The sequence below is a fragment of the Saccopteryx bilineata genome, chromosome 5 (assembly GCF_036850765.1).
Source record: "Saccopteryx bilineata isolate mSacBil1 chromosome 5, mSacBil1_pri_phased_curated, whole genome shotgun sequence".
Lineage (NCBI taxonomy): Eukaryota > Metazoa > Chordata > Mammalia > Chiroptera > Emballonuridae > Saccopteryx > Saccopteryx bilineata.
Window position 1 is genome coordinate 123,950,204 of NC_089494.1, and position 22,814 is coordinate 123,973,017.

Sequence of the window (22,814 nt, forward strand, 5' to 3'; positions counted from 1 at the left end):
TCCTCTTCTTCATTTTTTTTTTTTTTTGATGAATAGTTTTGATGGATATAAAATTCTTCCTTGACAATTTTTTCTTTTAGCAGATTCAGTCCTGCAACCTGCTGGCCACAATGGTTTTTTGATGAGAAATTAGCTGTTTACCTTGAGAACATCTGTCTCTCCATCTCATTTCAATGTTTTCAGTCTTTTGACAGTTTGTGAGTCTCTTTTGAGTTTATTTTACTTGGAATTCATTGAGCTTCTTGGATGTGTAGATTAATGTTTATCATCATATTTTGGAACTTTTATTTATTCAAATATTCTTTCTGCCTCTCTCCTCTTGAGACTCTCTCATTATGTGTATGTTGGTGTTTTCCTACAGGTCTCAGAAGTCATGCTTATTTTTCTTCACTGTTCTTTCTGCTCCTGAAACTAGATAATCTGAATTGACATGATTATTTTTTCTGACTGCTCAAAGCAGTTGTTGAAGGCATCTAGGGAATTTTTTTTTTTAAACATAGTAATTGTATTTTAGATTTTCTATTTGGTTCTGTTGTGTAATTTCTGTTTCTTTATCCTTCATACTCTATTTTAACATATTTTAAATACCTGATTTTAAATCTTCATCTTAAAAGTTCATGTCTGGGCTTCCAAAAGTATAATTCTGTTGATTGCTTTTTCCCCCTCTCATATATTTTTTTTTTTTGCATGTCTCTTCATTTTGTTGAAAACTAAACATTTCAGATAATATAGTATAGCAAGTTTGGAAATCACATTTCCCCCCTCTCCAGGGTTTACTGCTGCTTATTGTGCTGGTTGTTTGTTTTGTGCCTTCTAAATTAGTTCTGTGAAGTCTGCATTTTTGTCTGCCTGATTTGCTTAGAGGTTAGCTAAAATTGAACAGTGATTTCCTTAAGTGCTCAGAACTACTAAAGCCCCTCCTCTCCCCATCTTTGCCAAAGGCCTCTAGTTGCATGCTGGGGCAAATCTCAGCAGTCAGGCAGTTAACAGCTCTATCTTAGCCATCACTTTTTCCTTGTATAGAGCCATAAAATCAGCCATAGGCAATGGCTAAAGGCCATCTTAGGTTTTTCTCGGTTATGCACGCAGCCCTGAGCATACTCAGAGCCTCACACATGTGCATGGTCTTCTATATTCTCAGGAATATGTCTTTCCTTTTCAAAGTCTCCTTTGGAAATCTCATTGTTCAGCTTCTTTAAAGATTTTTGGTTAGTCTGTTCTTTGCTCCACCTCAGTCAGTCCCAGTAAGCTTATTAATATATTCAAGAAGTGCTGCCAAGAAGAAGCTTTAAGCCCTAGCCGGTTGGCTCAGTGGTAGAGCGTCAGCCTGGCGTGCAGAAGTCCCGGGTTTGATTCCCGGCCAGGGCACACAGGAGAGGTGCCCATCTGCTTCTCCACCCCTCCCCCTCTCCTTCCTCTCTGTCTCTCTCTTCCCCTCCTGCAGCCAAGGCTCCATTGGAGCGAAGATGGCCCGGGCGCTGGGGATGGCTCCTTGGCCTCTGCCCCAAGCACTAGAGTGGCTCTGGTTGCAACAAGGCGACCCCCCGGAGGGGCAGAGCATCGCCCCCTGGTGGGCAGAGCATCGCCCCTGGTGGGCGTGCCGGGTGGATCCCCGTCGGGCACATGCAGGAGTCTGTCTGACTGTCTCTCCCTGTTTCCAGCTTCAGAAAAATACAAAAAAAAAAAAAAGAAGAAGCTTTAAGCATTGAACAAGTTCTGTAGAGATAAGCTTTTACAATCCAGTCTTCCAGGGAACCACAAGTTATGTCAGATCATGATGGCCTTGTGAATGAAGCTTGGAAGACCTCCATCCTTCTCCTTCCTCTAAGTATGGGAATCAGGCTGTTAATTTTTGAGGCTGGAGAAGGAGAATGGGAGTACGGTAAAATATAAAATGCCATAAAGCACACTGTTCTTACAAAATGCAACCATTTTTGTTGACTTTCAGGTGCTCTTTGGGTTGTTGCAAGCCCTTGGTTAATTTACAGAGTTCTGAAAACATTGCTCTGAACATGTTTTTTTTGTTTGTTTGTTTTTGGGTTTTTTTTTGTATTTTTCTGAAGCTGGAAATGGGGAGAGACAGTCAGACAGACTCCCGCATGCGCCTGACCGGGATTCACCCGGCACGCCTACTAGGGACAACACTCTGCCCACCAGGGGGTGATGCTCTGCCCCTCTGGGGCGTCGCTCTGCCGCGACCAGAGCCACTCTAGTGCCTGGGGCAGGGGGCAAGGAGCCATCCCCAGCGCCTGGGCCATCTCTGCTCCAATGTAGCCTTGGCTGCGGGAGGGGAAGAGAGAGACAGAGAGGAAGAGGGGGGGTGTGGAGAAGCAAATGGGCGCTTCTCCTATGTGCCCTAGCCGGGAATCAAACCCGGGTGCCCCGCACGCCAGGCCGACGCTCTACCGCTGAGCCAACCGGCCAGGGCTTGAACATATTTGTTAATGTTTAGGGTACTTTTATGGAGAGGTGAACTTTCAGCTCCCAACTCCGCTGTTTTTTTTTGCTGATGTCACTGTCCATGGTGGTTTATTTTGCATTTCCATAATTAATAATGAAGTTGAGTACCATTTTGTCTGTTAATGGCTATTTTTATGTTCTCTTTTGTGAAGTAATTATTCAAGTATTTGGGTTGTTTGGCATTTTTCATTTGTGGTCATTTATTTTAATATATTGATAATATATTCCTTTGTTACCTGTGTATGTGGCAAAATTTCCCACTTTGACTCTCTTAGTGGTATCTTTTATAGTGCCACTGGTCAATATTTTCCTTTATGGTTAATGCTTTTTAACTCTTGTTAAGGTCATGAAGATGTTTATAAGCTTTACTGCTTTTCTTTTACATTTATATTGATATTCCAGTGAAAAAAAATTATTTTATGTCTGGTGTAAGATAGTGCTGGGGTCCAGCCCCGGGGGGAATCCACGGGTCCCATAGGAAGAGACGGCGTCGGCGCGAATCGAGTGAGAGAGCCGAATTCTTTTCTTTCTCTTTATTCTCTAGTTAGCATTTACTGCCAGGCATCTCTGCCAAATGCTAGTGTAGCTCCCTTTTTATACACTAAATTACAATTACATGGTGTTAATTATTGCTGTTGTTTTACTATGGTTATGCATTTCCAGATAACAGCTAATTTATATCTATAAACTATAAACCAGGTAGCAAATCATTCAAAGTACAAAATAACTTGAATAGCGATAACAACATCGGTAAAAGCTTTTAAAGGATTAGTACTAACAATTAACTTTACTGCTGTTGTGAGTCAAGGGGCAGAGAGAGATTAGCAGACGAAATCATTAAGGACTAACAAAGGACCACCGCTTGCTCAGGTAAATGGCCTTGAGTTTATGCAGTGTCCTACGTTTTCTCACAAGATTCTAAAAGGCTTGCCCATAAGAAAATTGACATAACATTAAGAGTAGCTTTCACCCAAAGATATACAGAGTGCACTTGCAAGATAGCCTAGTAGCAACATAATTTCAGAAGACATTAACTGTTATTACTTCTATGGATTTCCCTACATTCCTCTCATTATCAAAAAATCTTGGAAAGTACATAAATCTCATGAGAACATCTCATTGAGAAAACCTAGCAATTGCCTTTAGTCAAAAAACAATTCTCTTAGCAAAAATTCTTTTCTTGCTGACTGCGCTCTCATCCTAGGCCACACAATGGGGCCATTCTACTACACCTTACCTAAGATACTATTGTCTAGTCAAATATTACTTATTTACTATATTTATACACTAGTTAAGTTCTAACTTTATTCTTCTCAGAGTGTACCACTATCTGCAGATCATATAAGCAAGAAGAAAGGAATGTTTCTCTACTCTTATCACATGAAAAGGCTAGGGAGGAAAAATGTTGAATTAAGTGAAGGCCGAAAGGCACTCTGTGCACAGCCACTGCCTCCTACCCATTCACAAGTCACAATCTATTCTTTCTAACATGATTAATAAGAAGAAATTCTCCTACAAACTTAACCCTTTACGAGGGATATCATAGCCAGCCTCTTATGTTTATGAGCCCAGTTCAAGGGGCTAACAGGCTTTTCTGTGGAACTCACACCCTCTGTCTCATTTCCAAAGAAATTACTACGAATCTTCAGGGAAAGCATGGTACTATTATCCCTGTGCCATAAATAATAGCACACACCCAGAAAAGGGGGGATATAAGGCCAGATTAATTCAAAAAGTCAAAGGGGGAAGTATCGTTGTGTCTCTCCTTTGGGTGACTTTGTCAGCCCGCAGCCATTGGTCTTCTCTGCTGTGACTTTGTCAATCAGCAGTTTTTGATCTTCTTCTGCTGTGACCTTGTCAGCCAGCAGTTGTGGGTCTTCTCCTGCTGTGACCTTGTCAGCCAGCAGTTGTTGATCGGCTCCCAACAAGATAAGAGTTCAACTTTCATTCTCTATGTGCATGCAGTTATAGCAACATGATTTTTATTTTTAATGAAACCTACTGCCCAGCAGTGCCATCTTTGCCAGATACAAAGTACCCATATGTGCATGAATTTGATCTGGGCCCTCTATTTTGTGCCATTGGTCTATTTCTCTATATCATGCCCCATATTGCAAATATCTCAATTACTATAGCTTTATAATAAGTCTTGATATGTAATAGTTCAAATTCTCCCACCTCATTCTTCTTCAAGAGTGTTTAGAGTATTTTTTTCTTTTCTTTTTGTATATACATTTTAGAATCGGTTTGTCAAGTTCTAAAAATACTTGCTAGGATTTCATATTTGGGTGTTTTTTAATTTCGCTCAATAATATAACTTTCTTCATAGAGATCTTGTGCATTTTTATTAGAGTTATTTTTTAAAACTTGTTTTTTGTTGCTTGTATGTAAAAATGCAGTTGAATTTTGTTCATTGGTGTATTCAGCTATCTTGCCAATTGGTATATATTTTTGGATTTTCTATATACATAATCTTATCTACAAATAATGATAGTTTTACTTTTTCAATCTTACATTTAAGAACCATACTCTTATTTTTAGTTGACTTTCAAAAGGCAGTAGTATTTTTTCTTAGAATTACCCTCATGTGGAAAGTCTAGGTGCAGACTATTGGAGAGTTTTAAATATTTTCAGATGCTTGTTATGGGTAAATGTTTTATGGATCCTCTAAAGTCCATGGGTATTAAAAACACCATAAATAACAATTTTAGCTTCTCTAGGGTTTTTGGTAAGGACACTTTTGGTTCTAAAAATTTGTGACTGATGTATGTTATGTAATGAGCAGCTAACATCACTAATTTGTGTGTATTTATATAAATTTTCCCCAGAATTTTAGACTGTTGTGTTTTGTTTTTTTTTACCAAATAGGATTTGCCCAATAACATGATCCATCAGGTGCCAATTAAATCACTCCCTCAAGAATGGCTTTGGTGTGAAACTTGGTGTGATGATGCCTCTAAGAAAAAGGCAAAGACAATTGACTTGGTAAGCTGTCTACATTTTTGGGGGGGGGTATCTTAGTGTAGGGGGCAGTACATTACTAGATAATTACTGATTTTTATTTTGTTTTGCTCTGTGGCTATCTAGTTTAGAGACTGAAGAACATCTTCTCTTCCTGCCTGCCGCAGAGAGCTCGTCCTCGCGTCTGGTGGGGCTGCTGCGCTCACTGTTGACAGGCAGTGAAGGAACCACTTGTGCTCCTGCCTCTGTCATTTGGGTCCTCAGTGTTGTTTTCTTTTTGTGCAGTCAGGATTTGAAGCAGGAACACCTTTGAGTTCTATATAATGTACCCTTTTTTCAACTCTGCTTAAGTATGTTATTTTGGTTTTGACAGTGTAATAACCCAATGACCAAAGAGCCCAAGCTGGAAGCAGCTGTTCGAATCATCCCTGAGTGGCAGGATTATGATCAGGAGATCAAACAGCTACAGATTCATTTTCAGAAGGACAAAGAAACAGGAGCAGTGTTTAAGGACAAGGTGACAGAAGAGCTTCACCCAGAAGGTAAGACAGACTTGGGCTCTGGGTGAGCACTTCTTCACATTTCTGATTTCTGCTTGTTGCAAAACAGCAGGATCATGACCTTCCACTCTGGCGTCACCCAAGATGCAGCTCCCACCTTCCCGTTTCAGATTTGCCTTCTGGACAGGAGTACTTACCCACATAGTGCTGCCCTGTCCTTTCCCTTTTTTCCTTTTGAGAGAGAGAGGGTTCTTTTATTGTGGTTACTGTTACTTAGATTCTCCAGTTTTGTGATGCTTAAGCCAAATCTGACATTATATTAGGATTTCTTGCCCGGATTGCTCAGTTTTTCATTGTACCTGCCCAGGCACTAGTGAACATGAACAAGCACATTTAGGATCGACAGATGTGTTTGTTTGTATTTAATTTAAGCTCAGAGCATAAGGGACTAAGTCTTCCCTACTATGTGTATATCTCTGCAGCCATTAGAAAAAGTCATTCGAATACAGAAGTGACCTTATATAAACTGTTAATAAACTGGGCTCTGGATTTTAACATTTATTCAGCTGAAAACTAATTTTTAAAAAAGCAATTACAGAATGTGGATCTTGAGTGATTCACCTAAACATTCTGAAATCTGTATCATGACATTAAATGTCACAGCTCAAAGTTTAGATATTATCATAAAAATAATTAATTCAAATTCATTCAGTAAAACCTCAAGAATTTTCATAGATGAGCAAAGAATGTAGACATACTGCTCAAATAAGAAGAAAACAAATAATAAATGAATTTGAGGAAACAGTAATGAGATTAAAGGAATTTATTAATATATACACTACACAAAAAATACTCACACTGATGAAGCTGTTGTTGGGGAGATGGTGGTGAGATTCCCTGGGTCTCCCTGTGTATTATAACACTAAAGAGCAGTAAATCAGTCATCTGAAGTAGTTAAAGTATGTATACTTCAGTAATTTCTTTCTTGTGAATTTACCTAATAGAGATAATTCAATAGAAGAAAGAAGTTATTTACATGGGGAAATTATTTTACTAATATTTATAAACCAAAAGCATTGAAAACAGTTTAAGCATCCAAGCATAAAAAATGGTAAATGAACCACATAGGAAAAAGTTTATGTTACTAAATGAAAAAAGAATTCTGACTTAACATGTATATTTCACTGGAAGTAAATACTGTACTTTGAAAACAGTTCACATTAAGCAGGGATATGCAGGTAGCTTCCATGTAAAAATAAAAATGTTTTTATTTTGTATTTTGCTTTCATATACAACAAGCCAGAGTTTCTAAAAATTTGAAAAGAGAGAGAAAATGGAGGTGTGGGCACAGATAGTTGGGGACAGTTCTATAGAATGCCCAGTCTGTGTTTTTATAACCAGTAGATAGTCTACCTTGTTTTCAGTATTCTTTTTTTTTTCTGTAGGACTTCAGGAACATGAAGAATTATGATCTTCAGGGAAGGATAGGAAATTGCACCATTTGAAAAACACTTTTTATATTAAATTCTAGTTTTTTCTGATTTGTCTATACAACTGCTGATAAATTGGCTGGGCAGGTGTGCCCAGGTCCTGTTGATTCTGAGCATCTGACTCTGACTCCTGCACATTGCGAGCTCTGGGCCTTTGGAATGAAGGCTCTCTTGGATTTGGACCTCAGAGGAAGACCAGTGGCTGACTTCTGGGGACTCTGTAAAGCGCAACCTTGAACCAAAAGGGAAGATAGCTAAGGCCATGGGAGGAAAACAGGTCTTGAGTGCCCCCATCCATGAGTGCACACATGCTGTGCTGTCGTGGAGCCGAGCAGCCAGAACTGCGGTTCCTCTGCAGCCTGCGTGGTGTGCAGGTATCGCTTTGAGTTGGGCATTAGGAGCTTTGTCCACACCTGCACATGAGGTCCATGCCATGCCAGGGCGCTCTGGGCCCTTCCTGTGTTCTTCCCAGCGTTCATTCACTGCTGAACTGACACCCAGCCAACAACTGTGTGTCTTCAGGGTTGGCTGTGACAGGTTAATTGCGGATGGGGTGGGGGTGAGTTAGGGTGTATGGAAGATACCAAGAGTAGGAGGGCTCTGAGGTGTTTGGTGTGGGAGGTGAAGAAGACAGAAATTGTGATTAATTTGAAATGAAACTGTTATTCTTATTCCCCACCCAACTTCACTGAATATTTTAAGTAATTATTTTGTAAACAGTGTTTGTGGGAGTATTTGTTTATTCTTACCACTTTCTAAACAAATGTTGTTATTGATTTCCTTACTGGATACAGCCATAGTAAGCCCTTTAGTGACACATCATGGAGGCTCAGGGCGACCTCAGGAAGGTCACTTCATCATTTTCTTCTCCTCCTCTGAGGATTTTCTCTCTTAGACATGGGGAAGTTGGCTGTGACTTTTCTCTACAAAAGATTTCGAGACCTGTTCCTTATTCCTTTTAGCTTAGTGCTGTGGGCGGCCTTTGGCTTGCAGAACTTCAGCGCTCTGCTGTCCTGACTCTGGTTACACTCTGAAGCCTGCGAAGCTGTGTGGCCACTGCTTTCCATGCCTGTGTCAGCAGCCCAGAGTGGCACCCTGGGGCAGCCTGTCCTGGTGAGGGGGCAATATCAGGAGGCTCCCATGCAGAGTCTTCTGGAGTGTTGCTGGCCTGCATGGGTGTGAGGGTCCAGGTCCTCCCCTTCATCTTCCCTCCCTGCAGGAGATAGCAGCAGGACCACAGCCATGGACTCTCGTTCTTGTCTGCATTTTAAACATAGGTGGAGGGGGTGCAAATGGATAGCTAAGGCTCTCTTTTAAGCCAGGTAACATATTGATACCAGGTAACATAGTCTTTTTAAAAAAATCAGTCTTATGACAAATATCAAGTAATTTATTTTTTCCATTTCACATGCAAAATTAGCTTTAGCATGCTGATGGAGCTTTTGAGTTTGCTTCTATAACTCCATTAAAAATTGGGGAGTGGGCCAGACCAGGCGGTGGCGCAGTGGATAGAGCATCGGACTGGGTTGTGGAGGACCCAGGTTCAAGACCCTGAGGTCGCCAGCTTGAGCGCGGGCTCATCCAGCTTGAACGTGGGATCACTGGCTTGAGTATGGGATCATAGACATGACCCCATGCTAGCTGGCCTGATCCAAAGGTCTCTGGCTTGAAGCCCAAGGTTGTTGGCTTGAGCAAGGGGTCACTCACTCTGTTTTAGCCCCCCAGTCAAGGCACATATGATAAAGCAATCAATGAACAACTAAAGTGCCGCAACGAAGAATTGATGAATTGATGCTTCCCATCTCTCTCCCTTCCTGTCTGTCTGTCCCTATCTGTCCCTCTCTCCAACTCTCTGTCTCTGTAAAAAATAAAATAAAATAAAAAAATTGGGGAGTGGGAGCTCAAAAGGTTTTTAGATAAACTGACCCAGGGCTGAAGAGGTCCCTCAGAATCGTTGCTGTGGACAAAGGCTACAGCAGTAGTCTCTGCCGCCCAGTCCTTCACTGCTCAGAGCAGCTGAAGGAATGGGACTGCTGAGAGGAAATGTCTACTCAGCTTCATCTTAGATTTTTTTAAAGCTTCTCTAAGGCTTCTGCTGCCACTTCTGTCTACAGCCATGGGCAGAATCATACATTTCCCCAGCTTATTTTCTGGTAGATGCTTTTCAAATGTGGGTTCCCTTTGTACATGAACCAGACCACCTTTTTTCATGTCCTTCTACCAGGGCCCCTATACGCCTTCCAGGTGAGGAAGATGCACTGTGAACTATTCTTTGTGTGGCATGTGTGTCCTCATTGCCTTGTTACTGTCACCACTCTAAACGAGGTCCTATTAATAGTCGAATCTCTAGCCTGACTAGGCAGTGGTGCAGCGGATAGAGTGTCGGACTGGGATGCAGAGGACCCAGATTAGAAACCCTGAGGTTGCTAGTTTGAGTGCAGTCTCACCAGCTTGAACGCAGGATCGCTAGCTTGAGTGTGGGATCATAGACATGACCCCGTGGTCGCTGGCCTGAAGTCCAAGGTCGCTGGCTTGAGCAAGGAGTCACTCGCTCTGCTGTAGCCCCCTGGTCAGGGCACATATGAGAAAGCAAACAATGAATAACTAAGGTGCCACAATGAAGAATTGATGCTTCTCATCTCCTGTCTATCCCTATCTGTCTCTTTTTGTTCTTCTGTTTCTGTCAAAAAAAAGTCAAATCTCAATATGCAAGGCTCAGTTTGCTTCTGAAATGGCCTGTGAGCCTCCTTCTCCCTCCAGTAATAATTATTGACTCATGTGGCATAAGCATCTTCCAAAATGAACCTTATGTACCCTAGGAAATGAGGGTGCCACCACAATTTGATGTTGACTGGCTTTGTCTGTTGACTCTACTGTATGAAAGCAAGTTGTGACTGAAAAGCTAGGTAGGAGAGAGTTTTTCCGAAGGTGCAAAAACAGCCTGCAGCGAAACATTCCAGCTTGGGAACAGTTCACGGTGCACTGTTTTTACCACCATGTGTATGTATTGGGTATCTTTTTCTCTCGTTCATTAGGCCATAATAGAAAATTTTCTTTCTGAGTCAGTGCCAGAATGATATTAAATAATGAGACATGTCACAATGACATGCAACAGTGTGACTTAATGTTTTGTAAACAGTGGTATTTGAGATTAAAACCCATGCACACAACCTGCTGCTGGGGCTAAAGGGGCTTGCTTATGTTTTGTGTTCAAGTTGTACTCAATCCTGCCATCTGAGAGTGATGGCACATTCCCTTTCTGTAAGATTGATAAAGTGTTGAATCTGAAAATGTGGTATTTCAGATGGAAACCAACAGATGTTTGCCTACCCACTAGATGTACATGCATTGTGGTAGCCCATGTACTGTGTGAGCTCAGCTCTTGGGAGAACAAAAGGTTTACATATACTAAGAAATACTCTGCTATTTCTGAATTCTTCATGTTAGGAACCTTGTTAAAGCTTTGCCTGAATGAACAGCTTTAATCTGGTTGCAGGGACTGAGTCCCTGAGTGAAGGGCTGAAAGCTCAGGATAACATTGTGATTTTTGGAAGAGACTGGCCCCTGTGGTAGGGAGGAAGGGATCTCAGTTTCCTGCAGCTGGGAATCCCACTCCACTGACACCATAATTTGGAGCAGACACCCTGTCGTAGAAAGAAGTATGAAATGATTCCTTTCCCTCCACACCTGCCTTTTAAGGACTTGAAAACAGTCCTTTTCTAAAATTGCCATGAAAGAGTAAAAGAAAGAATTCAACACAAGAGTTACAATGGAAGAATACTTGGTGCATTTTTCTGAATATAATGTTAGTACCATGGTATCAGGTTTCATGGAAGTGCAGGGAAACTTCCTTGGAGGTATGTTTCATGCAGTTATTTAAATATATGTACACCGTTGTGTAATTTTTATAATTAGTGTTTTTAAACATTTTATGGGGGAAATTTTGAGGGTAATTGGAGTTAATCAACTTAAATATAGCTGTCATGTATCTAGTTTGGTAGAATAACATTTTTAATTTAAATTTATGTTTTTCCTGCCTTGATGTAGTGAGGAACAATCTTATTCAGGACTTTGGTAACTATATCATTGAATTCAAGTCAATTGGACTCATTAACTGAAGGTCGTCATTGATATTATAAAGTATCTAGAGGATACCAGTTTCTCTGTAATTATTTGGTCTGTGACCTCTCTATCTGGAACAGAAAGGACACTTGTGGGTGGCAGTGAGTCAGTGCACTAAGAGAGGATCCCTCCCCCCAGAGTATGCTGACAATTTATAAGGACAACCACAAAATCATCAGGCAGCTTCGTGCTCTTCAGAAGTAGTCTGTAAAGTCTAAACTTCATGGTGATGACTTTGCAAGCAGGAGGCCGTCTCTTGAGTCTTTCCCAATTAGTTAGCAACACAGAAGCCAAATGTGGAGAATTTAACCAAGTGAATTACAAGTTAGGGTATGAGCTGAGGCCTTCCTCCCATCTGTAGTCTCTGCATTGTGTCACTTGTCATGATTTAGATTTCCAGAGAAATGGGCATAATTCCTCTTCAAAATGAAAGTATCAGAATATATTAACCCAAGATCAACAATTTGAGAAAAAGATTATCAGGTACCATGTTTTCCAACCAGTTATCCTCGGTAATAACAATGTAAACATGGAGAAATGAAGAAAAATGTTGGGAGTTTAAAAAAAAACACACAATATATCTTAACCCCTTCTTTATAAAAACTATTTTACTGTAACTTTTATTAAATTCAGCCTAGGTCCAGGTGCGGCCCTTGCTTGGAAGCCAGCATTGCAGCTCTGCAGGGCCCTCTGTACCCAAAGTGAACTGTGAATGAATTTCCTGCTACTGTAATGAAAGTAAGGTCTGCTTAACACAATAAACTTTTCTTTTTTTAAACTATCTGGTCAGTCCTTCAGCTTTTAGGTGTAGGATGGGCAGGTTGTTAGAGCTCTGAATTCCACCCCTTTATCTGACAGATGCAGCAAGCCCAGACAGGAAGTAGCACTTTACCTGAACCTCTTACCTGGTAATGGAGTGAGTCTAGTTGCAGGCAGTCCTCGGAGTCCAGGATAGCACTCAGACCTAGCTCCCCCACCTTGGAGAACTGCCCTAGGCAGGATCTGGTAGGCAAACTTCCCCTGCAGTACAAACCACAACAGGAAAGATAGCAGGGGCTTTGTTCATTTTTCAAATTCTCTGAGCTCCTACTCTGGGATTAGATTTGTGGCTGAAGATGTGGTTCCTCTTCCCAGGTTCTCATTGGACAGTGCAAGCTTGTGCAATGAGTGTTCTTGCCTAGGTGAAGGTTGTGGAGGGGGACCTTGTGGCTGTGAGAACACAACAGAGGGCACCAAAGTATTCTTGAAGAGGGAATTGGTGGTCAGGAAAAGCTTCTGTGAGGAGATGTTTAAATCGAAGGCTGAGGAATAAGTAGGCGATATCCACGTCAGGTGAGGGAGATGGGACTCGAGGGAGGAACAAGAGCTAGTGTGGCTCATTTAGAAAGTTGTAAGTGGCTAGAGCTAGGGTCAAGGGAGTGGTCTGGGTTTGATCACAGACCACAGAAAGCCCCCAAGTGGTTTTAAACTGGGTGCTAACATGAAATTGGTTTTTTTTTCTTATAATAGATTTTTTTATTAACTTACAGCAAATGGGGTTACAATTGTATAAACATGCACCTTGGTAAGTTTTCAGAGTGAACACATTTGTGTAACCATTATCCAGATAAAGAAATGAAGTTGGATTTTATTTTCTTTAATAACTTAGACATCTGATTACAGTCTGGACTCTAGTAATGGCAAGAGCATCTTGTATAAGACTAGCTCTCCCACCAATAATTATCACACTGTTGAAATGCACTGAAAGTGACCAGAAACAGGCAAAAACTGGAGGGGGGCTGAAGCACTGAAGAGAAGCATTGGATAAAATTCGCATTTTGCCCTGGCCGGTTGGCTCAGTGGTAGAGCGTCGGCCTGGCGTGCAGAGGTCCCGGGTTCGAACCCAGCCAGGGCACATAGGAGAAGCGCCCATTTGCTTCTCCACCCCCCCTCCTTCCTCTCTGTCTCTCTCTTCCCCTCCAGCAGCCAAGGCTTCATTGGAGCAAAGATGGCCCGGGCGCTGGGGATGGCTCCTTGGCCTCTGCTTGAGGCGCTGGAGTGGCTCTGGTCGCGGCAGAGTGACGCCCCGGAGGTGCAGAGCATCGCCCCCTGGTGGGCGTGCTGGGTGGATCCTGGTCGGGTGCATGCGGGAGTCTGTCTGACTGTCTCTCCCCGTTTCCAGCTTCAGGGAGAAAAAAAAAAATCGCATTTAAGTGACTGTTTCTCATGTGGTACATGAGGAATAAAAAGAGGCAATCTTACTGGACTGAGGAGCTAAGTCAGAGTTTGGAACTGTCTGAGCAACTGGATATTAGAAAGGGGAAATCCAAGAAAGGAAGAAGCCACAGATCCTTGAATTTACCTTGAATACAGTGTGTCCGTAAAGTCATGGTGCACTTTTGACTGGTCACAGGAAAATAACAAAAGATGATAGAAATGTGAAATCTGCACCAAATAAAAGAAAAACCCTCCCAGTTTCTGTAGGATGATGTGGTAGCATGTGCGCATGCGCAGATGATGACGTAACACCATGTATACAGTGGAGCAGCCCACGGCCGCCGTGCCAGTCGAGATGTGGACAGTACAAAGGAAAGTTCAGTGTGTTCTGTGACTCACTAAATTTGAATCTGTGACCAAAGTGCAATGTGAATATCGTGACGTTTATAACAAAGTGCCACCACATAGGAATAACATTACTCAGTGGGATAAGCAGTTGAAGGAAACCAGCAGTTTGGTGGAGAAACCCCGTTCTGGTAGACCATCAGTCAATGACGAGTCTGTAGAGGCTACACGGGATAGCTACCTAAGGAGCCCTAAAAAGATCTGTGCGTGAGTCCACATCAAACTGCACTGAATAGGTATGAAATAGAAGAGTTTTTCTTTTATTTGGTGCAGATTTCACATTTCTGTCGTCTTCTGTTGCTTTCTTGTGACTGGTCAAAAGTGCACCATGACTTTACGGACACACTGTACTTCCCCAAAGTCCTTGACTGACTAAGTCCTGGATAAACGGCAGGATTCCAAGAGGCCCAACCGAAAGCAACAACTGAAATGCTGGAGGAGCTCAGAGGTTTCAGCAGATGTCTGTTGCTGGGGAGGAGAATTTTGAAATTTATGTCCCACCAGAGTAAAGAGGCTTGGTAAATATTTTGGGCTTTCTATTGAAAACCTAAAGGGCTATACCACTCTAGGATTAGAACTACATTTCAAAACTCAGGCCTCGGCTCTAGGACTAAAGGCAAAACTAAAACAGACCTACTCCAATAAACCCAAAAAGCAAGCCTTTGAAGACTCAAGCTGATCTGCTAGCAACTTAACTACCTACAAAAACAAAACCTAATGGGTTTCATGGGGGGAAAAAACTGAATCGAGAATATGCAGTGAGTCATTCAGAATAGTTAGTATGCAATCACAATTCAGGAGACATAGAAAGAAACAGGAATATACGACACATAACCAAGAGGGGAAAAACACCCACAGAAGCCAAAGTACTGAAATTATAAGAGTTAGAGCATTTGATATCTTGCTGTTTGGCATATGTCATAAGTTTAAATAAACTTGTAAGACTAAAAACAAAAATAATTTTAAATATGTTAAAGAATCTATAGGAAAATATAGATAACATAGGATAAAGATGTAGAGAAATGGACAGGTGAAAATTTTGAAAATACTTTCATGGGTGAGCTTACAAGAAGATTAAATAGTGTAGAAGAAAGAATTGGAGCTTGAAGACAGGTTAAAAGAAATTCAAATTAGCAAATAGGTAAAAAGAGATTGACAAAATAACATGCAGTATCAAGCAATATAACAAATATGATCAGTGGAATCCTAGAAGAAAAGGAGAAAAAAAATGGAAGGAAAAGTATTTGGAGAAATATTGGCCAAAATGTGAGAAAAATACCAACTCATGGATCCAAAAAAGTCAGTGACCCCCTGTAATATAGTTTCTTAAAAATGATTTCTTCATCCAGCTTTGAGGCGCTGGCTAGAGGTGAGTCAGTTATCTTGAGCAGACAGTTGAATCCACACCCTTGACCACCTCACTTATTGGGCTCTCATGCTATGTGCCACTACACACCCACCCCAGTCACCCAAGGCCAGATACCAGACAACCAGGCACAGCTCTGATGCCCCAGAGCCCACTGGAATTATTCAAAGCGGCAACTTCTAAGCCTTCCTACCCTGTCTCACCCATTATTCCTTGGGAGACCACAATAAAGAGTGTTTCCCACAGTTTCTGCCTTGTCTGTTTTCTCAAGACCTACCCTAGTGCTTCTGAGTGGTCCTTGGTGGTGTGAATGGACTGTGAGTATAAAAAAATGTAAAACTCTCCTGGTTTTTCTCTCTTGGTCTATGCCTCACCATGTGCTACCCCACACCCCAAGAGCAGGATAAATCTTAAAAAGGCCATACCTAGGTACATCCTAGTCAAATGCTGACTTTTCATTAGGGAAAAAGAGAACAGATCGCAGTGGAATAACATTTTTAATTGCTGAAAGAGGAAAATCATCTTGTTTAGGTTAGTGTGCTGGTGGTCCTGGTCTACTTTTGTGGGCTGCAATTCCAATGACTGTTTTACCTCTGAATCCTTGCAATGCTTTTCTGGTGTGTTTTGTCTCTGGCTGTACAAAAGCTGCCCTAAAAATCTGGGTCTCAAACCTTTTGGCAGGGTAGGAAAGCGCTATCTCTAGGCTGCTGTCATTGAGTAGCTAGTCTTACTCTCATCTTCCATAGTCCTTGCTTGGACTGAATGTTTGTTCTCCCAAAATTCATATGTTGAAGTACATATGGTGTGATGGTGTTTATATGGTCTTTGGGGAGTGATTATGTTTAGATGAGGTCATGAGGGTGGAGCCCCATGTCGGCTTAGTGCCCCCCCCCCCACCAACCCTGGAGGAGCAATCAGGATCATGTGTGAGGAAAGACCATGTGAGTGCACTTCAAAAATGGTAGCAGCCTGACCTGTGGTGGCGCAGTGGATAAAGCATCGACCTGGAATGCTGAGGTTGCCAGTTCGAAATCTGCACTTGTCTGGTCAAGGCACATATGGGAGTTGATGTTTCCTGCTCCTCCCCCCTTTCTCTCTCTCTCTCTCTCTCTCTCTCTCTCTCTCTCTCTCTCTCCTCTCTAAAATGAATAAATAAATAAAAAAATGATAGCAACCCAGGAAGCAAGCTTTCACCAGACGTTGAATCGGCCAACACCTTGATCTTTAATTTCTTCCTGGCCTCCAGAACTGTGAGAAATAAACGCCATTTGTTTAAACCACCCAGTGTGTGGTATTTTGTTGTAGCAGCTGGAGCTGACTACGACAGTCCTGTTAGGATTGTCAGTTATAGTTATATTTAGTGGAAAGAACAGGGAGAAATAGTGTCTATATCATCTTGCCTGGAACCCTTGCATCTTCTTTGAAAGAACTGAAGTTTTTGATTTTATAAGATGTGACATGTATCCTGACCAGGTGGTGGCGCACTGGATAGAGCATTGGACTGGGATGCAGAGGACCCAGGTTTGAAACCCCGAGGCTACCGGCTTGAATGCAGACTCATCTGGCTTGAGCACGGGCTCACCAGTTTGAGTGTGGGGTTGCTGACTTGAGCCCAAAGGTCACTTCCTGCTCCTCCCCTTCTCTCTCTCACTCTGTCTCTCTTCTCTAAAGTAAATAAAGAAAGGAAGAAAAAGAAAGAGAAAGAAAGAAAGCAATGAACAACTAAGGGGCCACAACAAAGAATCGATGCTTCTCATCTCTCTGCCTGTGTGTCCCTATCTGTCCCTCTCTCTGACTCCACTGTCTCTGTCAAAAAAATAAATAAAAAAGATGTGATGTGTGGATTTCCCCCCCACTCTAGTTCATGCTCATGTAAGTCATTCTTTTCCAAACCCACGATTACTGTATTAGTTACCTATTGTGGTAATTACTCCCAAATTTAGCAACTTAAAACGGCAAATATTTATTATTTGCAAATAGTTCAGGAAGTTGGGGACAGTGTGGCTAGGTAGTTCTGGCTCAGTCTCTCATGATGCTTCAGTCAGTTGTTCATTGTTGGTCAGGCTGCAACTTGGTCAGGCTGAAGGTTGATCAAATGAATATCTGCTTCCAAGCTCACTGGCATGATTGATGGCAAGCCTTTCATTCTTCACCATGTGGCCTCATGATATGGCAGTTAGCTTCTCCCAAAGTGAATACTGAGAAGGAGGGAGGGAGGAAGAGAGAGAGAACACAAGAAGCAGAAGCCTTTTTTTTTTTTTAAGTGAGAGGAGGGGAGATAGGCAGACTCCTGCATGTGCCCCAACCAGGGATCCACCAGGCAACCCAGTCTGAGGCCAATGCTGGAGTACCAAGCTATTTTTAGTGCTTGAGGCCAACACTGGGACCCATCAGACCACCAGGTGTGGTAGGGGAAAAGAGGGGGGGGTAGACAGAGGGGAAGAGAAGCAGATGGTCGCTTCTCCTGTGTTCTCTGACCGGATTTGAACCCAGGGCATCCATATGCTGGGCTAACACTTTATCCACTGAGCCACTGGCCAGGGCCAGAGCCCCACTTTTCTAAGTCTTTTCTAACACTTTATTTGACAGACATTTAATTTTTTGCTCATCTACCGAGTGTGAAATTGCATATCGTTTCAATTTGTTTTTTGTTTTTTTTTTAAACAAACGTGGTTGGCACCTCAGTTATTTCCTGGCATCCTGCTTCCTTTCCTAGTAAGTAGAAAGTTCTGGACTCTTAGCTGTTGTGTCTTTCTTCTTTTTGGTTCAAGACTTGTTTTTGTCATTTTTTTTAAAGACACACTTATTCAGCGTCATGATCAGACTATTACATTTAGCAATCAACAACATGGGTGCAAAAAACCCAAAAAACTACATTAAAAACCCTTGTTGGATTGCTTTACACTTTCCACAGAACAGAAACTAAAATAACTAACCTGTTATACAATTAGTCACAAATACAGCCAAGTTTTGGGGGTTTTTTTTGCCCATTCACATGAATATTGTCTAAAACATGTCTTCTTTGTAGCAGCTAGACCCTGCCACCACTGTGCTTGGCTGAGTTCACATATGTGTTATAACCTGTAGCTTCCCTGTCACTTCTCTGGCTCTCCTCTTTTACTAATCTTTGTTTCCTGGCAGTAATTAAAACCTGCCATTGCCATAGCTACTGCTGCTGCTCCTGGAATCACCATATCCACCTTGGTTTCGAGGTTTGGCAAAGTACTGGCCTCCACCACCATTGGGGCTAGGGGCCACAGCTCCTGCCTCCGTTTCCACCTTTCATGGGTCCAAAATTTGAAGATTGATTGTTATAATTGCCAAAGTCATTGTAGCTTCTGCCACCTCCAAAATTGCTTCCATCGTTACCAAATCATTATAGCCTTCCCCACTGCCACCATTTATATCCACCTCCATCACGGTTACAAAAGTAAAGCCTCTCTTTGCTACTGCCTCGCTCAGTCAATTTTCCCATACTGTTGAAAATAATCTCTTATGTGGTGCTTTGCCACTGACGAAGTTCTTTTTCAGAGTTAAGTGGGCACCAGGTCTTTGAGAATCTTCTCTTGAAACAGCCCTCTTTGGTTCCACAACTCTTCTCTCCACCTTGTGTGGCCTTGCATTCATGGCTGCATCCACCTCCTCCACAGTGGCATAGGTGACAAACCCAAAGCCTCTGGAGTGCTTGGTGTTTGGCTCTCTCACCACCACATGGCCTGTTAGTATTCCCCATTGCTCAAAATGGCTCCTCAGATTCTCATCGGTTGTTTCAAAGCTCGAACCACGGATAAGAGCTTCTGCAGCTGTTCTGACTCTTTGGGAGACTCTGACTTAGATATGATGACTTGAGCAATACTTACTTGGCCATGTCCACCAGCAAAAAGGTGTTTTTGTTTTTTACTTTTTTATTTTTATTCTTTAAGACTTTATTCATGTTAGAGAGCGGGGAGAAAGAGAGAGAGAAGGAGGAAGGAGCAGGAAGCATCAACTCCCATACGTGCCTTGACCAGGCAAGCTCAGGGTTTTGAACCATGACCTCAGCGTTTCAGGTCAAAGCTTTATCTACTGCACTGCCACAGGTTAGGCTTGTCTTTGTCTTTAAAAATATATATATACAGGCCCTGGCCGGTTGGCTCAGTAGTAGAGCGTCGACCTGGCGTGCTGAAGTCCCGGGTTCGAGTCCCGGCCAGGGCACACAGGAGAGGCGCCCATCTGCTTTTCCACCCCTCCCCCTCTCCTTCCTCTCTGTCTCTCTCTTCCCCTCCCGCAGCCGAGGCTACATTGGAGCAAAGATGGCCCGGGCACTGGGGATGGCTCCTTGGCCTCTGCCCCAGGCGTTAGAGTGGCTCTGGTTGCGACAGAGCGATGCCCCGGATGGGCTGAGCATCGCCCCCTGGTGGGCGTGCCGGGTGGATCCCGGTCGGGCGCATGCGGGAGTCTGACTGCCTCCTCGTTTCCAGCTTCAGAAAAATACACACACAAAAAAAATTATATATATATAGTCATCCCTTCCCATATGGTGGTTCACTTTGTGTGGTCTCGCTGTATCGCAAATTTTAAAATTCTTTTGGCTGATGGATGGGGGCAACCAACCAGAGCACTGTATTCTGGATCCTGGGCACTGATTGGCTCAGCAACGGTAGCCTTAAAATATATAAATAATAAAATAAATATCAGGTCTTTACTTTGCAGATTTTTGCCTATTGCTAAGGTGACCAACTTTTTTACAATAAAAAGGACAAAAATAAACAAAACATTCATTGCAACAATATTATACTATAATATAAATGTATAATAAAAATATTTGAAATATTTTATATTGTAATGCTTACATGCCTATTTTAAATAATAATTGTAAGAAAAAGTACTCATTTAGATACAAATATATCACATCACACGCAGTGGATCAACTCTGCATTGATCGAATACAGACATTTACACATTAGTCTTCCAATACCAAAAAGGAGGACATGTAGGAAGACACTGTTCTAGGGAGGACAGAACTTAAAACAGAAGGACTGTCCTCCCTAAAGGAGGATGATTGGTCACCTTACTATTGCGGGGGTTCTGGAACCTAATCCCTGGGATAGACGAGGGACCACTGTATATATTCTGGGTATGAATCATTTTTTCAAATACATGTTTGCAAATATCTTTATTTTTTTATTTGTTGCTATTTACATTTTCTTTCTGGTGTCTTTTAAAGACCGGAACTTGATTTTAATATAGACAAGTGAAAAATCTCAATCTTTGCTTTCCTGGTTTATGCTCTTTGGGGTCTTAAGAGCTTTACCTACTTGAGGTGATGAAGGTTCTCCACTGCACGTCCTGTGTCTTTGGTGTGCAGTCCATATCGAGGCTTGCACACTCTCACCCATGGTGGGGGGTTTTTTTTATTCCTTTTTTTTTTCTTTTTTTTTTTTTGTATTTTTCTGAAGCTGGAAACGGGGAGAGACAGTCAGACAGACACCCGCATGCGCCCTACCGGGATCCACCCGGCACGCCCACCAGGGGCGACGCTCTGCTCCTCCAGGGCGTCGCTCTGCTGCGACCAGAGCCACTCTAGCACCTGGGGCAGAGGCCAAGGAGCCATCCCCAGCGCCCGGGCCATCTTTGCTCCAATGGAGCCTCAGCTGCGAGAGGGGAAGAGAGAGACAGAGAGGAAGGAGAGGGGGAGGGGTGGAGAAGCAGATGGGCGATTCTGTGTGCCCTGGCCAGGACTCGAACCCCGGGACTTCTGCACGCCAGGCCGAAGCTCTACCGCTGAGCCAACCGGCCAGGGCTTATTTCTTATTTTTTTATTGATTTAAATTTATTGTGTTTACATAGATTCAAGTGTCCCACCAAATACATCCTCCCGCACCCCTGAATTCCCCTCAACATCCTTCTTGCCCCCTCCCCCAACACCCTCTCCACTTTCCTCCAGGATTTGCTCTTCTACTCTCGATAATGCTGTTATGTATATATAATTTCACCAAGCTCTTTCCCTTCTCTGATCTCATCCTCTCATCCCCTTTCCCTCTGTCCCCTTTCCCACTGGTTCCTTTGATCCTTCCTCTCCTTCTATTCTGTTCCTCAGTTCACATTGTTCATTGGATTCCTCATTTGAGTGAAGTCATATGATATTTTTATTTCTTGCCTGGCTTATGTCACTTAACATAATAGTTTCCAGGTCCATCCATGTTGTTACAAAAGGTAGTATTTCCTTCTTTTTCATGGCCCCATAGTATTCCATGTGTATATGTAGTACAGCTTTTTTTTTTTTTTTTGCAGAATAGGATATTTATTCATCTCTTCAATATATCTTTTTTTTTATAAATTTTTATTAATGTTAATGGGGTGACATCAATAAATCAGGGTACATATATTCAAAGAAAACATGTCCAGATTATCTTGTCATTCACTTATGTTGCATACCCATCACCCAAAGTCAGATTGTCCTCCGTCACCTTTTATCTAGTTTTCTTTGTGCCCCTCCCCCTCTCCTCCTTCCCTCCTGCGCCCCCCCACCCCCGGTAACCGCCACAATCTTGTCCATGTCTCTTAGTCTCGTTTTTATGTCCCACCAATGTATGGAATCATGTACTTCTTGGTTTTTCTGATTTACTAATTTCGCTCGGTATAATGTTATCAAGATCCATCCATTTTGTTGTAAATGATCCGATGTCATCATTTCTTATGGCTGAGTAGTATTCCATAGTGTATATGTGCCACATCTTCTTTATCCAGTCTTCTATTGAAGGGCTTTTTGGTTGTTTCCATGTTTTGGCCACTATTAACAATGCTGCAATGAACATGGGGCTTACATATCAATGTTTCTGAGGTTTTGGGGTATATACCCAGCAGAGGGATTGCTGGGTCATAAGGTAGTTCTATTTTCAGTTTTTTGAGGAACCACCATACTTTCTTCCATAATGGTTGCATTACTTTACAGTCCCACCAACAGTGAATGAGGGTTCATATCTCTCCACAGCCTCTCCAGCATTTGCTATTACCTGTCTTGTTGATAATAGCTAATCTAACAGGTGTGAGGTGGTATCGCATTGTAGTTTTGATTTGCATTTCTCTAATAAGAAATGAAGATGAGCATCTCTTCATATATCTGTTGGCCATCTGTATTTCTTCCTGGGAGAAGTGTCTTTTCATGTCCTCTTCCCATTTTTTTATTGGATTGTTTGTTTGTTGTTGTTGAGTTTTATAAGTTCTTTGTAAATTTTGGATATTAGGCCCTTATCTGAGCTGTTGTTTGAAAATATCATTTCCCATTTAGTTGGCTGTCTGTTTCTTTTGTTGTCAGTTGCTCTTGCTGTGCAA

General features: G+C 42.2%; 1 protein-coding gene and 1 pseudogene across 4 annotated transcripts in view; one reads left to right on the forward strand and one right to left on the reverse strand.

The window, feature by feature from the left end:
* Nucleotides 1-10,332, forward strand: part of UGGT1 (UDP-glucose glycoprotein glucosyltransferase 1) — a 274,935-nt gene extending 264,603 nt beyond the window's left edge. For all 4 annotated transcript variants that reach the window (XM_066232988.1, XM_066232987.1, XM_066232989.1 and 1 more), the window contains 3 exons: nt 5,329-5,445; nt 5,795-5,963; nt 7,367-10,332. In XM_066232988.1, the coding sequence (XP_066089085.1) occupies nt 5,329-5,445; nt 5,795-5,963; nt 7,367-7,392 (312 nt within the window). In that variant the 3' untranslated portion in view covers nt 7,393-10,332. The remainder of the gene's footprint in view (nt 1-5,328; nt 5,446-5,794; nt 5,964-7,366) is intronic.
* Nucleotides 10,333-18,484: 8,152 nt separating this feature from the next.
* On the reverse strand, nt 18,485-20,852 carry LOC136306531 (heterogeneous nuclear ribonucleoprotein A1-like; annotated as a pseudogene).
* Nucleotides 20,853-22,814: the final 1,962 nt, after the last annotated feature.